The sequence below is a fragment of the Podarcis tiliguerta genome (assembly GCF_965153285.1).
Source record: "Podarcis tiliguerta genome assembly, chromosome: 13".
Lineage (NCBI taxonomy): Eukaryota > Metazoa > Chordata > Lepidosauria > Squamata > Lacertidae > Podarcis > Podarcis tiliguerta.
This window is the reverse complement of record NC_139546.1, coordinates 39957114-39974662: the sequence shown is the minus strand read 5'-3', so window position 1 is coordinate 39974662 and position 17549 is coordinate 39957114. Positions and strand designations below refer to the sequence as shown.

The 17549-nt window shown below is 42.8% G+C and overlaps 2 protein-coding genes across 2 annotated transcripts in view; both read right to left on the bottom strand.

Annotated features, from left to right (window-relative positions):
* The window catches only part of LOC310662821 (C-type lectin BpLec-like), a 56216-nt gene that overhangs the window by 11624 nt on the left and 27043 nt on the right, over positions 1 to 17549 (bottom strand). The gene's annotated exons all lie outside the window — the stretch shown is intronic.
* Positions 11925 to 12599, bottom strand: LOC310661384 (ribonuclease pancreatic-like). Its single transcript, XM_083407248.1, is given in 2 exon segments — positions 11925 to 12444; positions 12447 to 12599. Coding segments are annotated over 2 exon segments (429 nt in total). The 5' UTR covers positions 12586 to 12599; the 3' UTR covers positions 11925 to 12154.

Sequence of the window (17549 nt, the reverse complement as noted above, 5' to 3'; positions counted from 1 at the left end):
ATGAAATTCGTTTAAAAGATACCTCTATTATTTAAGAACTCTGTGGTTATGGTCTTCCTGGGATCAAGGTCATGTCCCACCAACTTCTAATTTAATTTGGTAAGCAGAATGGTTAACTAGCACAAATTAAGAAGAGCTTAAATGATTTCGATGTCCTATTTTTCAAACACTCAGCAGCTACTCCATTTTCAATCCTGCTGCAAATTGCTTCCACATAACATTCCATTTGGACTACGCCCTGGTGAAGCAGGCCCCTGTAAGTAACAGTATTTCACATTGTGCTCTCCTTAGTTTGTGTTCTGGGGGTATAGAAAGGTCGGCCAAAAAACAAAGATTAAGTCAACAAAACAACATACATAAAAATCTCTCAGTCTAACCTACCTCACAGAGTTGTTGTGAAGGCAATACAGAGAGAGGAGAGCCATCTATGCCACCATGAACACTTGGATGGCATAGAATAGGGGTTTCCAAACTTGGGTCTCCGGCTGTTGTTGGACTACAATTCCAAACATCCATAGCTAGCAAGGCTAGTTGTCAAGGATGGTGGGAATTGTAGTCCAAAAACAGCTGACGACCAAAGTTTGGGAATTGCTGGCATGAGGAGAAAAAGACAGAAGCAAAGGAAATAGCATCTTCTTGCCACCACATAAGGTCTCTGGCTAATGGCATCTCTTTCACCTTCTCAGCTATGGTCATCCTTCTTCCTTACTAACCTCTCTCTACTGTTCATCTCAGGCCTAAATAAAATGATGAAGATTTTAGGGAGGAAGATGCAACCCAATAAGCCAGCAGTAGAGGCTAAGATGGAGAAGATCTCCACAGCCACCATGTATTTCCCTTTGGTGCTCAGATAAGTGGGGACAAAGGACAGCCAAACACTGCAGAAGACCAGCATGCTGAAGGTAATCAACTTGGCTTCATTGAAAGTATCAGGCAACTTCCTGGCAAAGAAAGCCACAGAGAAGCTCACAATGGCCAAAAGACCCATGTAGCCGAGAATAAGGTGGAACATGATGTCGGAGCCTTCATTGCACTGCACTATGATCTGCCCATCCTGGGAGTGCAGGTCAAACTCTGGGAATGGGGGAGAGGATGCCAGCCACCCAAGACAGATGCCAGCTTGAATGAGAGAGCAGAAGGTGATAAGGGATCCTGCCAGCCTCTTCCCAAGCCATTTCCTCAGGCTGTTCCCAGGCTTGGTCACCATGAATGCCAAAACCACAGTGAGGGTTTTGGCTAACACACAGGCAACAGCAATGGAGAAGACGATGCCAAAGACGGTTTGCCTCAAGACACAGGTCACCTTTGTAGGCCTGCCAATGAATAAGAAGGAGCAGAGAAAGCAGAGAAGCAGAGAAGAGAGCAAGGTGCAGGTGATGCCCCAGTTGTTGGCTTTGACAATGGGAGTGTTCCAGTGCAGACCGAAGGTCCCCATCACAACAAGTGTGACCAGAGAAAGCAGGAGAGCCAAGGAGGCCAGACTTGCCCCCAAGGGCTCCTCATAGGATAGGTAGCTTATTTTTTTCGGAATACATTGGTCCTGAAAGGCATTTGGGTAGTGATCATCTGGGCATTTCTCACACTGATCTGCATCTGAAAGTGAGAAGCTTGCTTTTAGCATTTCTTGAAGCAATAATTATTAATATTATTGGTACTGTCTATTATGCTGTACGCGGAACATATTACTCAGCTGATGAACCAAAGCCTAATTTTTCACCTAAGTGGTGGTTCATCTCTGAACATCTCATCTGTACTAATCAATCTATTCATATTTATTTGTCATGGTTGCAGTATACAGATTGATTTCAGTGGTTCCCCCTTAAACATGTCTATCTCTGCATCCAGGCCCACATTTTTGCATTTCTAAGCTTGTGGCTCACTGTTTCTTTTTTACACTTTCCGTAATGGAACTTGGGAGTGCATGAAACAGCCAGGTAGCCTGTCATCAGGAAAATCTATATTTGAAAAGAAATAACTGTTCCCAATGATTGAAACTGTGTGGATACAACAGAGGAGATAATTTACTATTTGTTAATAACAGAAGATGAAAATGTGTTGGCTGCAGTTTCAATGGTGAGAAAATGGAATCTATGGCATGGTGCTTACTCCCATGTGGATGTAATTGCACACAAGATATGCCTGAATAGGTGTGCAAAAGGTAGGGGAGAGGAAAGGAGAATATGTGTCAATAACATAAACACATGTGCTTGTGATCCATGCCAGAAAATAAGCAGACATAATAAGACTGAACATGAATGTCTGTGTTGGAGAGGAAGATGGGAATTCCAGTTGACTTGGGTTCCTTCACTTACCCTGCTGGACTGAAATCCTTCCTTTAGGGCACTGAATACAGTCGTAGCAACAGATTTGCTTTCCCTGCTGGGTAACCATACTCTGTCCAGGGTGGCAGCTTTCAACACAGGTGGAAATGGGCAGCATCTAATGGTAATGACAAGCAAGGGATTTTGAATGGAATAAGCTTGCTTCTCTACATAAATCTTATTGCTATCTATGTCTGCTTTGCAGCAGAAAAGTCACAGGACTGAAATTAGAGGATGGCTGTCAAGCACTTGCTCCCTGGGCAAGCATCAGGCCCCCTGATAAAGATGCTTTGTGCTGTGACTTAACCATTTGGCCAGTCCAGCACATGTCTGAATGGCAAAGAGAAGGTAGTGCCAACCTTCTCCTTGATAAATCAATTCCTCATAACCCAATGCTGATTTCCTCCTAGAGACGCTCTCTTTTAAAGTTTAAATAAGAATAATTTTTATTTATAGAATCATAGAATCATAGAGTTGGAAGAGACCACAAGGGCCATCGAGTCCAACCCCCTGCCAAGCAGGAAACACCATCAGAGCACTCCTGACATATGGTTGTCAAGCCTCTAGTGTACTTGAAGATGCAGATTAATATATACAATGCAGGTAGGTGTTACTTACACTGCTAACATATCTTAATTGGTTTTTATCTAAGATAAATACTGTTACAGACTGACAGAAGCACAACAGAATATTCCTGTTGCTCTAACTTTTTAGACTGCTCATATTTGCCATAACTGTATATGTTGGTTTGAATCTCTGAACATCCCTGAGACTTCTGGGTATTGGGCGGTATATAAATTCAATCCATCCATCAGTTAATTGCCTCAGACATATGACAGCACAGGGTTTTATAACCTTCTGTGCACCAGGACTTTCCTTAGCATTTTGGATGCTTTCATCCCACACATTATGGCTCAGCTTGATGTAGACCAACATCCTGGGACAGGTTATCTCCAGCACTCCATCCATCAATATTAGTGACCACACACTTCAGGCGGTGGATAATTTTCTTTCTACCTGGGCTCCGCATGGCGGAGATTGTTGGCAACAACGCATTTTACAGCACAACAGTCCCTTTTCAAGAGCTTTAAACACTTGCCAATTCCTCACTCAGAAAGACCTTGTTCTTTAATCCTGATCTCTGAATTAGCTTCAAACTAGCTCTGGATCAACAAAGCAACAAAAACAGAATTTCATCAGTGAGTACCAGAGCTTCTCTCCTCACAATTCTCCTTTGTTTGTTTTTATAAATATTTTTTATTATTTTTCCAAATGTGAAATTTATACAATTCATACATCTTTTTTTATATCCATTCTCTTTTTTGACTTCCCTCAACTTGACTGATACTCCTTCCCTTCTTAATTTCTTACACATTTCTAAAACCCTACTTCTATTATTTTTATAAATTACATCTTATTTTACTCATATTCTAACGTTTCTTGTTACAGAGCTTCATTAAAGCTTACAAGCGTTATTTGATTTTCACTTAGTTTGTGCATATACTCTGTAAACTTTTCCCAATCTTCTATAAATCTCTGGTCTCGTCGATTTCGGATCCTTCCTGTCAGTCTATCAAATTCTGCATAGTCCATCATCTTCATTCTCCATTCTTCTAGTGTAGGTAGCTCCTCTTGCTTCCATTTCTGAGCCATCAGTATTCTTGCTGCAGTTACTGCATATAAAAATAGCTTCCTTTCTTTTTTGTTTATCTCATTCCCTGTAATACCAAGTAAAAACGCTTCTGGTTTCTTAACGAAAGTGTACTTAAACATCTTCTTCAATTCATTATATATCATTTCCCAAAAGCTTTTTACTTTCTTACACTCCCACCACATATGATAGAATGTACCCTCTTCTTCTTTACATTTCCAGCATTTGTTACATCCTTTATACATCTTTGCTAACTTCACTGGTGTTACATACCATCGATACATCATTTTCATCACATTTTCTTTTATTGTTGTACATGCAGTAAATCTTAAACCTTCTTTCCATAATTTCTCCCATTCCTCCATCTGTATATTATGTCCAAAATCTTTGGCCCAGTCACCTCACACTTCTCCTTTGTAGCCATTTCTGTTTTCCTGGATCCCCTGATCTTCTGATAAAAGATAATGATGATGGATGATGATTAAAACAAGAAATAGTCCTGCCCACCTGATTGAACTTGGGATTCCATGCGATGGCACTTCCATCCACTGTGAACTCTTTTCCTGGGGGGGCCTGAGGGTCCACCCTCCCCACTCGGACTCTCTGGAAGGTCTCATTGGGAAATGTGACCAAGTTGAGGAGATCATAGCCACCTGCCTGCTGTCCCTTCTCATCCAAAGAGATTTCTTCCCCAGCACTGTTGTTGAAGTGGATGTTTTTCAGGAACGAGTGAAGCTAGATTGCAAGAGGGAAAAAGACACAGACCTTGTAGGCTAATACACTCTCTCTTTCCCTTTGCCAAGTGGACCTTTGGCTTTTTACTACCATTCATCAGTATGTTATAGGACACTGAAAGCTGCCTTACTGTGAGTGAAATCATTGCCCTAAATAGCTCAGTCACTGATTGTTATTGGCTCTATAGGGTTTCAGAGTCTTTCCCAGCATGATCTTGAGATGCTGGGGGTTGACCATGGGACTTTTTGAATGAAAGCAGATGCTCTGCCATTGAGCTGTAAGCCTTTCCAGTTTCAATATTAGGAGACATGACTTGGTATGTTTTTAACTTGCCATAGATTCTGGGTAATTCAAAAACCTCCTCCATTAACATATGCAACTGCCTTGTGCTGAGTCAAACCATTGTTCTCTGCAGCCCAGAACTGTCTGTTCTGAATTGCCACAGTTCTATATGGCATACATCTGAGGTTTCAACCCATTTCTGATACCAGAGAACACTCCTGGCCCTTGCACAGTCCCAAGTAGGAGAATCCTGGATGGATTAATTTCAAGAGCTTTGAATGTGCAGCATGCAATGCATGTGGCCTTTCACTGAGATCAAGTCCCTCCCAATGATAGAGCTCACCACTGAAAATCCCCAAGGCCTCTCCTCCATGCCAGGGCTCGGCTGTGAAACATATGAACAGTAATAATAACTCCTGTTCTTCTAACATTGAGGAGAGTAGTTGACAGTACCTGCCAGGGTTTAACTTTCTGCTGCATCCATCTCTCAGCCAGTACTTTCTGTTTGGTTCTTGATGAATACATGCTATGGAGAGCATGTGCTACTGCATGAACGGCATTGTAGATGGTGTAGCTCTGGCTGGAGATTTTCATTTCAAACACGGGTCCAGTGAGTTTCTCCAGCTTCTCCTCCCCAGTGCAGGGTTCATGAGTTGTCACAATTCGATTGTTATCTGGAAATGAACAGAGGAATGCATTGGCCCAGAACGACTGGATGAAATAAAGATTTGGCTGCCATGGATTTATGGTCTGCAGAAAGTCCTGAAACCCTGGAACTGGATTTGAATGGAGTGTAAATGACAAAGTGCCATTGAAGGATTTTGACGGGAATTTGTCTCCAAATAGCACTGCAGTGAAATCCCATTGAGCTGTTGTAATCCACACCCTCTCCAGAGGGTACATATAGAAAATCTCACAGGAGACTAAAACCAGTCTCAAAGCCTCTAGAGACTGACTGTCTCCATAGACAAGAATCACATTCATTTGCCTTTGTGTGAGAGCAAACGCGATTGGTCTCAATTTTGGTTTAAGTAGCTCATTAGGTAAAAATTTTGTCACTAGTGGGATCACCAATGTCCAAGAAATGCAAAGATTATTCTGGGAAAGCCTTGGTCTCAGAGCACGAAGGAAGGTTTCCCCACTGTCATCATCTGAAACAAGGAGGCCAATCCAGTTCCACCCAAACTTCCTGAGCAGCCAGACAATGCCATCATACTGAGCTTCTTCATTGGGGACCATTTGGAAGAAGGAAGGGAAGCGGCTTTCGTCACTCAGCCCTGGATCCAAGGAGCTATAGCTGAGCTAAAGGGAAAGGAATTCTCTTTTTAGGAATCTGAAAACCATCCATTTGTTCATAGAAAGAATACTTCATTATTGTGGTGGTTATCCACCTGGTCTTACTTTTGTAAGTATAACGCCCTGGCATTAGTAAGTCTCAAACTAGGAGAAGTTTCTAAGCAGGAAGCTGGATGCTCCTATGATAACATGATTTGTGAAATGGCCAGGTTTGGAAGAACCAGAGCTTGGATTATTAGTATTATGGGTTTATCCCCCCCCCCCAATCCCAATGCAAATTGAGACGGCAGTGTTGGCAACACATAGCTAGGAGGCTTTAACATAATCATGTACCCATACCAAGTCTAATGTAGGACACAGGTGTAGAAAACATAATGTAATGGGATTGAAATCTAACCTGGATGCTCTTTTGGGGTTTTCTGTCTATCATAGAATCATAGAATCATAGAGTTGGAAGAGACCACAAGGGTCATCGAGTCCAACCCCCTGCCAAGCAGGAAACACCATCAGAGCACTCCTGACATATGGTTGTCAAGCCTCTGCTTAAAGACCTCCAAAGAAGGAGACTCCACCACACTCCTTGGCAGCAAATTCCACTGTCGAACAGCTCTTACTGTCAGGAAGTTCTTCCTAATGTTTAGGTGGAATCTTCTTTCTTGTAGTTTGTATCCATTGCTCCGTGTCCGCTTCTCTGGAGCAGCAGAAAACAACCTTTCTCCCTCCTCTATGTGACATCCTTTTATATATTTGAACATGGCTATCATATCACCCCTTAACCTCCTCTTCTCCAGGCTAAACATGCCCAGCTCCCTTAGCCGTTCCTCATAAGGCATTGTTTCCAGGCCTTTGACCATTTTGGTTGCCCTCCTCTGTACACGTTCTAGTTTGTCAGTGTCCTTCTTGAACTGTGGTGCCCAGAACTGGACACAGTACTCCAGGTGAGGTCTGACCAGAGCAGAATACAGTGGCACTATAACTTCCCTTGATCTAGATGCTATACTCCTATTGATGCAGCCCAGAATTGCATTGGCTTTTTTAGCTGCCGCGTCACACTGTTGGCTCATGTTAAGTTTGTGGTCAACCAAGACTCCTAGATCCTTTTCACATGTACTGCTCTCAAGCCAGGTGTCACCCATCTTGTATTTGTGCCTCTCATTTTTTTTGCCCAAGTGCAATACTTTACATTTCTCCCTGTTAAAATTCATCTTGTTTGTTTTGGCCCAGTTCTCTAATCTGTCAAGGTCGTTTTGAAGTGTGATCCTGTCTTCTGTCTATGTCTGCCCTTGTGGTTGTATCTATGTATCTACACACATACCTGTGGAATCTTGTAGGTGTTTAATATATTGGCCATCTGAAGGGAGTTTTGGGAGGTGAGCCCTCCAACGACGGCAATTAATTTATCTTCCCCATTACAGTGGTAATTGGGGGGATTTCGTTGTCCCATGAAAAGAAGAGCAAGAGTGTTCCAACAAGTTTCCAAAGGATTAAAAGCATTGTCATAAAATGTTGATCCCAGTGTGATGTTGGATAAGAATTTGGCATTCTTGTTGATCTCTTGCATGGCAAAGACGAAGGCAAGAACATGCTGGTAGTTTTTTAGGAGGAGACTGCAATGAGACAAAGAATGACTGCAACACTGGAGGAAGAGAAACAACTGTGTTGAAGTTTTCATTTTGATTCATGCATGTCTTTCACTTGGATGTTTCAGCCTACAGGACAAGAACATTTCACTCAAACTAATGATACTACAGCAGTCTCCTAAGATATTATGATTAGATGTTCAGTATGGAAATGGTAGATTCAAGGAGATCCAATGCTGTGCTGTGGATGAATTGGTGGGGTTGGATATTGGAAACTCAGAAACAAAAAGCAGTTAACCTGCCAAGTTCAGTCAGGCTCTAATTCTTTCCCCACTTAACTAGTGTCAAAATCACCAACACAGTGGGATTTAATACTGAGTAAATTAGATTGCATGTTTCCAACACGCTCTTTGCTTTGCTTTGTCCACCACCTCCCTTCCATTTCTGAACTATGAAGTATTCATGGGAATGTGTTCTCAATTCAACCTGGGAAACAACTCTTTAGTATACCAGTGTGCTTTAACACACAATGTCTTTTTAGCAGCCCTTGAATCTAAGATATGCTTTCCTTTTTTAAAAAAACCTAAAAACAACTTGGGAAGCAAAACCTTCCTCTTCTTTTTTTATTCAATGGGATTCGCTTCCCACATAATCGTGTGTGGCATTATAGGGTGTGATCACACAACCTTCCATCGGAAATTGGTTATTCCCAGGCAAACACGTGTTAAGGAAAGCTCTCCTTGATCCCAAATATTTGAGAGGAAGCATCCCATTGGGCTCTGTGGAACTGCCTTTCACACAAATCCGATTTAAGCTGCAATATGGCTGCAGCCATTTACCTGGGAGTAAGCACCACTAAGCTCAGTGTTGATTACTTCGAGTAGGTATGCATAGATTTGCCCTGTCAGGCTAAAAGCTGATGCATGTTTGGGGTGTGGAGCGAAGCCCATGGAACTGAACAAGGCTTACTTGCAAGAAAATTTGGCACAGGGATGGGCTGCAACATCTATGGGTTGCAACATCTATGGGTTGAAGTAGTTTGAAAACTTCAGCTGGGTTATGGATGGGGCTCATATGGGCAAAAATCAGGGGCAATCTAGTAGCCACACTTAAGCACTTTGGAATCCCCATAGATTTCAACAGGATTCTGGCCCTGTACCCACTGAACACAACAAAGGGACTTGTTAATGTGTCCCTACTGCTGGGCTTTGCACTTTGAGGGAAAAGGAGGGAATTGCAGTTTATCAGACTCAAAATGAAAAGGTGATTTTTTGGTGTCATCTAAAAGAATATTAGGTTGCAGGTAGTTCCACTTCCGTGTAGCAGTACAGAAACACCACAATTAACTGCAGGGGGGGGGAGTAGAATAGATAATAGAATACCTATTATCTACTTGCACTTTGACATGCTTTCGAACTTCTAGGTTGGCAGGAGCTGGGACCGAGCAAAGGGACTGACCTCCCAATCGGCAAGCCCAAGGCTCAGTGGTGTAGACCACAGCACCACCTGCGTCCCTAACTACTTACTGAGAACTACTTACTAAGTAACTACTTACTGAAATAATACAGAGTATTGAGGGTTCTCCATAAATTTCTGCATTCTGAAGTTTGTTATCGTAATGGATATAAATTCACCAATGATCATGTCTGCTGGAGGACCATATGAATTGGTTTGAAATGTTTCTCTCAAACTGCAAGAGCTCAAACTCTTGCTAGAAGAACAATGCAGCAGCAACAGCAGGAAAAGCAGGTGGCGTCCTAACCATTCTTGGGCTGAACTGGAAGCCATCATGTTTACCTATAGTCACTAACAGCATTTCAGTCTTGGCTGAAGTTATAAGGAAACTTGGCTGCATGGAGGTATGTACCTGCCTCAAATCTACCTCCCTAACTGGATTCATGTAAGTTGATAGGACAGGCGCCTATATAGACTGCAACACAGGACTGTCACATTTGGAAAGGGCTGTTTCTGTGGCTTATATTGTGCCTGGCATCTGATTTGCCATGGGACATTTAAAAGTAGTGATGCTGATCAATAATTATAAAAATTACAGGGTGAGATATTTGTTTTGCTAAGGTCCTCAAGTCTCAGAACAAGCAAAGTTATTATGCCAATGAGATTTCTGCTATAGCCCAAGATCTTCTCCCTTGTGAAGCAGTGCCTTGGACAGTGGGCATAACTTTCTGAATGGAGAGAATTTGACACAAGTGCAGGGTAAAGAAAGAGGCTTGTTTTCTGTGAACCGCCCTGAGACCTCTGGGTTTAGGGTGGTATATAAACTCAATAAATAAAGATAATAAAATAATGTACATATCCCTTCTTCTGATTCAGACCATTCACCCTTCTATCCAATTACTGTCTACTCTGAATAGCATTTATGCTCCATGGCACATCAAAGGGGTCTTTCTCCCATGCAACTTGAGCTTCAGATGTTAGTACAGTCGTACTTCGAGTTACAAATTCCTCAGGTTACAAATGCTTCAGGTTACAAACTCTGCTACCCTGGAAGAGTTACCTGAAGTTGAGAACTTTTCCCCATTATGAGAACAGAAATAATGTGCCAGCAGCACAGAAGCAGCAAGAGGCCCCATTAGCGAAAGTATGCCTCTAGTTAAAAACAGTTTCAGGTTACAACTAGAGGTATCACTGTAATTAAACTTTGTCCTTATGTATCTGAAGGTGAGACTGGTTGGGGCAATCCAGTCAGATGGGCGTCATATAAATAATAAATTATTATTATTGTGGGCTCTGCTACTGAGCAATATCCCTTCACTGTAACCTGGATGGTTAAACACTCTGTCATAACAGCAGACCAGATATCTCTTCTCTTCTTCTGCCTCCCTCAGATGCCATCCCACATGCGATTTTTGTCTGTCCCCACAGAAGCCTAAGGATCTTTTGCATTAGGTCCCCTGATATTATTGGACTGCAAAGCCCATCATCTCTGGCTGCTGCCAATGCTTGCTGGGGATGAAGGGCATTGTATTCCAACAACTTCTGGGGATGAAGCGGTGAAGAACAATGATCTGTTCCATGGACACTACTGTCCTGGGACCTTCTACTTGTTTTCATTTCAGGATACCAAACCTGAGCCAAAGGTATGATGTACAATGCCATCAGAGCTATTGGGACAGAACATGGTCACTGCAGATGGTGGACTTGAATGTCACTTGGGATGGGTGACCAGAAGACACACAGATTTAATATACTAGATTTGATTTTTAAGCAAATTCTTAAATTTGTTGCAAGCAGATTTTTAGAATTACCAGGTTAGGTAATGGTCCATTAAGGAAACAAAGGGAGAGGCTCTGAACTCTTGGGTAGTTAGAAACACAAATATAGTGATGAGTGTTGAGAAATTGGACCAGGATTCTTTCTTCGAAAAGCTGAACTGTTTCCCCCCTCTCTTGGACTTGCACATTTACCACACTAAGCTCCCCTTGAAAAAGAGGAGAGATGGTCTCTCCCATTATGGAGGCGTGTGGGCAACCATGTGAGGGCATTTTGCCCTATAAGGGGAAGTGGAGACCAGGATATTTAAGCTTCTTCCACCCCACACTCTCCCCTCTTTTCTTTGAGACACCCATCCTCCCACCCTTTGTAGCGTGAGCCTTTTTAGGGGGACTGAGTAAGAACGTATTTTTGGAGGGGTGACACTAATTGGACCATGCATTCTCCTTTTTGTCTCTTTCAAACTCTTGGGTGTTATCTGTGTTCAGGTAGCATATTGCAAGCCTTGGGCATTACTCCCAACAGAAACATGAGCCAATTTCCTGATGAAAACCACCCCCCAACCCCCAATCCAAGCTGTGTTTTACAGAACAAAAAACTATTAAAAAAAAAGAATATCTGATCACAGACAGTGTCTATTATGTTCATAATTTTGAATATTCCAGTTCTTGTGGGGAAAAAAGTGTTTTGTTATGCAGGAGTTCGTTAAAGATTTGCCTAATTCACTCTGAAAAGAACAAGCTTCTCTGATGTCCTGCTTTCACTCGTAAAGAGCTTCTGAGCTCTTCCTAGGCAGAACGTAGGCACAGAGACACACATTTTGCTTTTGATAGATTGAACTTTATTGAGAGAATAGCCATTGAGAAAAAGCAACAGAATGCGTAGTTAGAAGCCTTTCATCATTGCCCTTAGAGTCACAGCTCCCAGGGTCCCCTGAAAAGGGCAAATGACTGTTAAACTGGGGAAATTCAATGATGTGGTAGCGTTGCAGGGAGAAAAGGCCAAACAAGCATTCCAGCTTCAATGGGCAGAGCGTGGCTTGCGTGGTTTTCTGCCTATCACAGCACCTTCTCCAGGTGAACGGGCTTCTTGTTTTCGCAGGTCACACGAATGCTTTCGGAGGTCTCTGTGCCTTTGTATTTGCAGTCCTTAGGAGGTTTACCATCGGTGTAGCTGCAGTCAATCATGGGGAAGTTCTCGTTGCTGTCATAGAAATTATCCTGCCAACGCGTCCCACCATTGCCACAGACCTGTAGGACAGGCTCCTTGTCATGGTTGATGAAAGTATTCCTCGGTTTGCATCTACTTGGGTTCATATTCCTCTTCACCATCATGAGGTTGCAGTAGCACTGGGGTTGGAGGCTCGGGTTTGGGGATAATCAATGTGCTTGTTTTGAAAAGCTTCCCAAGACTGCCCTTTGCAGGACTGCACCAGGAGGACGCTGAGAAGGATGGCCAGACGAAGCAGCAGGCAACTAGAGACCAGCATGGTGGCGTCCAAGAATTTTCTGGGAGGAAAAAGAAGGGAAAGAAAAGAGGGAAACATTAAGGAGATGCCTAATTTTTAAGGCATCTTATACACCTTACAGGAAATACACCTATATAGGACATTTCCTTATAGGAAATGTGGTGATGGAATATGGAGCATTTGTGGGAAGCCTCTATTGGAACAAAGTTACAGTATTTTTCGCTCTATAGGACGCACTTTTTCCCCTCCAAAAATGAAGGGAAAATGTGTGTGCGTCCTATGGAGCGAATGCAGGCTTTCGTTGAAGCCTGGAGAGTGCACCGACCCCTCTCGCTTTCCAGGCTTCAGGAAGCTATCCGCAAACCTTCGGAGCGTGGCGGGAGTGCCCGCCGGGCTCCCAAGGCTTGCGGACAGCAGCCTGCAGCCCGAAGCAACTGTGTTGAAAAATTCAAAGAGAGACAAATTTCAAAGGGTGGCTGTCATATTGTTTCAGATAGTACAAATTCAGTAAGTTTGCCTTTAAATGGAAACTGAACTGAATTTCTCCCCAACCCCAACCCCAGCTTACCCAGGTGCAGTTCTGTTGAAGTGATGGATTCCTCTTTCTACAACTCTGTCTCCCAAGTTGGCTGCCTTAATTCTTATATGGAGCTTTGTCAGGTCAGAGACAGGGGAAAGGAGGAAGGAATTCCAGCCTTTTAGACATATATAGAATACAGATGAAGAAAGAAAGAAAGGATGTACCGTATTTTTCACCCCATAGGATGCACCGCCCTATAGGACGCACCTAGTCTTTTTTTGGGGGGGGGAATAAAGAAAAAAAATTATTCCCCCCCCCCAGGCGCGGGGCTGTGGTGGGGGAAGCCCGAGCTGCCCCCTCCCCCAGCCCCCAGAACGAAGCCCGGGAGGGCAGGCAGCTCTGTGCGACCTTCCGGAGGCCAGCGCGGCTTGGGTATATTTGTGTGGAAGGGTCTATTTGTGTGGAAGGTGATGGGAAAATAAATATTCTAAATACAATAAAAAGACTTAACTCAAAGAACAAGTCTAGAATCAAAGAACAGGTCTACCATCTGGAGATACTGTAAAACCAAATCCAGGAGGGGCACTTCCTTCACCACTTTTTATTTTGAAACTGAAAGGTCCCAGTGAAATGGGGTGCTGAGTCCTGGAATTCCCTCCAGGACTTAATTTATGGTTATGACCACTATACAGTTATGTTTCTAACATGGGTTGGAAAGCAAATACCCTAAATAAAAAATAAGCACACATAATTAACATCAGATAATGCATCTGCCTTCTGGAGCTTAGTCCATATCTAGGCGGAGTACTTTGTTCGATATGTTTGATATTAAAATGAAAGGGGAACAGAGTGCACCTTTTGCTCAAGGGCACTTTGCATTGTTGCTACCCAACAAGAATGGCCAGCTTCTTTCAAAATGGAGTGTTTACATTGGAACATTTCCCAGAATCCTCTGCTACATGAAGGGATTCTGTGACAGGCAAATCCACATGGCAAAGAAGCCACAACTGTGAAAATAGCTTCTGTAAATTCAAGCTAGGTATATATACATATCTACATTTAAAAATGGAGCTTGGTGAGGTCCATTTCCCCCCATGAAAATAAAAGATGCTGAAGGGAGAGCTGAGATTTCAATTTCTTTGCTGTCCATGCTCTTTTGCTTTAGGTTTCCCCCCTCCCTGGTTCAATTCCAGGATTTCCAGGCTTGTTTTTTAGATATGCTATACGCCATCCAGAGTGGCTGGGATGTTGTTATGATTGTGATTGTGATTATTATGGCTGGGAGAAAAGCTAAACAGGGGTGAGGGTGGGTTTCAGCTCCCATCACCCCCCATTCAGTTGACTCAGCTACTAGAGGATTGTGTAGATAGTCCCTGATATCGACCGCTGCATTTTTAACACACACACCCCACACATCTTTTGCATATACAATACACACTTTTCACAATACAATAAAAAGAAACTATTCAAAACAGAAAAGGATAAAAAGAAAAGAATGAAACAAAAGAAGAAAAAGAGCCAGTTGAATATAACGTTCTCTCTCACATGTCCTAACTTTGAGCAATGAAATTTGTTTAAAAGATACATTTATTATTTAAGAACTGTATGATTATGGTCTTCCTGGGATCAAAGTCATGTCCCACCAACTTCTAATTTATTTTGGAAAGCAAAGTGGTTAACTAGCATGAATTAATAAGAGCTCAAATGATTTTGATGTCCTATTTTTCAATCACTCAGCAGCTACTCCATTTGCAATCCTGCTGCAAATTGCTTCCACATAATATTCCATTTGGGCTACACCCTGGTGAAGCAGGCCCCTGTAAGTAACAGTATTTCACATTGTGCTCTCCTTAGTTTGTGTTCTGGGGTTATAGAAAGGTTGGCCAAAAAACAAAGATTAAGTCAACAAAACAACATACATAAAGATCTCTCAGTCTAACCTACCTCACAGAGTTGTTGTGAAGGCAATACAGAGAGAGGAGAGCCATGTAGGCCACCATGAAGACTTGGATGGCATAGAATAGGGGTTTCCAAACTTGGGACTCCAGCTGTTGTTGGACTACAATTCCAAACATCCATGGCTGGCAAGACTAGTTGTCAAGGATGGTGGGAATTGTAGTCCAAAAACAGCTGGAGACCAAAGTTTGGGAATTGCTGGCATAAGGAGAAAAATATAGAAGCAAAGGAAATAGCATCTTCTTGCCACAACATAAGGTCCCTGGCTAATGGCATCTCTTTCACTTTCTCAGCTATGGTCACCCTTCTTCTTTACTAGCTTCTCTTTACTGTTCATCTCAGGCCTAAATAAAATGATGAAGATTTTAGGGAGGAAGATGCAACCCAGTAAGCCAGCAGTAGAGGCCAAGATGGAGAAGATCTCCACAGCCACCATGTATTTCCCTTTGGTGCTCAGATAAGTGGGGACAAAGGACAGCCAAACACTGCAGAAGACCAGCATGCTGAAGGTAATCAACTTGGCTTCATTGAAAGTATCAGGCAACTTCCTGGCAAAGAAAGCCACAGAGAAGCTCACAATGGCCAAAAGACCCATGTAGCCGAGAATAAGGTGGAACATGATGTCGGAGCCTTCATTGCACTGCACTATGATCTGCCCATCCTGGGAGTGCAGGTCAAACTCTGGGAATGGGGGAGAGGATGCCAGCCACCCAAGACAGATGCCAGCTTGAATGAGAGAGCAGAAGGTGATAAGGGATCCTGCCAGCCTCTTCCCAAGCCATTTCCTCAGGCTGCTCCCAGGCTTGGTCACCATGAATGCCAAAACCACAGTGAGGGTTTTGGCTAACACACAAGCAACAGCTATGGAGAAGACGATGCCAAAGACAGTTTGCCTCAAGACACAGGTCACCTTTGTAGGCCTGCCAATGAATAAGAAGGAGCAGAGAAAGCAGAGAAGCAGAGAAGAGAGCAAGGTGCAGGTGATGCCCCAGTTGTTGGCTTTGACAATGGGAGTGTTCCAGTGCAGACCGAAGGTCCCCATCACAACAAGTGTGATCAGAGAAAGCAGGAGAGCCAAGGAGGCCAGACTTGCCCCCAAGGGCTCCTCATAGGATAGGTAGCTTATTTTTTTCGGAATACATTGGTCCTGAAAGGCATTTGGGTAGTGATCATCTGGGCATTTCTCACACTGATCTGCATCTGAAAGTGAGAAGCTTGCTTTTAGCATTTCTTGAAGCAATAATTATTAATATTATTGGTACTGTCTATTATGCTGTACGCGGAACATATTACTCAGCTGATGAACCAAAGCCTAATTTTTCAACTAAGTGGTGGTTCATCTCTGAACATCTCAGCTGTACTAATCAATCTATTCATATTTATTTGTCATGGTTGCAGTATACAGATTGATTTCAGTGGTTACCCCTTAAACATGTCTATCTCTGCATCCAGGTCCAAGTTTTTGCATTTCTAAGCTTGTGGCTCACTGTTTCTTTTTTACACTTTCCGTAATGGAACTTGGGAGTGCATGAAACAGCCAGGTAGCCTGTCATCAGGAAAATCTATATTTGAAAAGAAATAACTGTTCCCAATGATTGAAACTGTGTGGATACAACAGAGGAGATAATTTACTATTTGTTAATAACAGAAGATGAAAATTTGTTGGCTGCAGTTTCAATGGTGAGAAAAGGGAATCTATGGCATGGTGCTTACTCCCATGTGGATGTAATTGCACACAAGATATGCCTGAATAGGTGTGCAAAAGGTAGGGGAGAGGAAAGGAGAATATGTGTCAATAACATAAACACATGTGCTTGGGATCCATGCCAGAAAATAAGCAGACATAATAAGACTGAAACATGAATGTCTGTGTTGGAGAGGAAGATGGGAATTCCAGTTGACTCGGGTTCCTTCACTTACCCTGCTGGACTGAAATCCTTCCTTTAGGGCACTGAACACAGTCGTAGCAACAGATTTGCTTTCCCTGCTGGGTAACCATACTCTGTCCAGGGTGGCAGCTTTCAACACAGGTGGAAATGGGCAGCATCTAATGGTAATGACAAGCAAGGGATTTTGAATGCAATAAGCTTGCTTCTCTACATAAATCTTATTGCCATCTATGTCTGCTTTGCAGCAGAAAAGTCACAGGACTGAAATTAGAGGATGGCTGTCAAGCATATGCTCCCTGGGCAAGCATCAGGCCCACCGATAAAGATGCTTTGTGCTGTCACTTAACCACTTGGCCAGTCCAGCACATGTCTGAATGGCAAAGAGAAGGTAGTGCCAACCTTCTCCTTGATAAATCAATTCCTCATAACCCAATGCTGATTTCCTCCTAGGGACGCTCTCTTTTAAAGTTTAAATAAGAATAATTTTTATTTATAGAATCATAGAATCATAGAGTTGGAAGAGACCACAAGGGCCATCGAGTCCAACCCCCTGCCAAGCAGTAAACACCATCAGAGCACTCCTGACATATGGTTGTCAAGCCTCTAGTGTACTTGAAGAT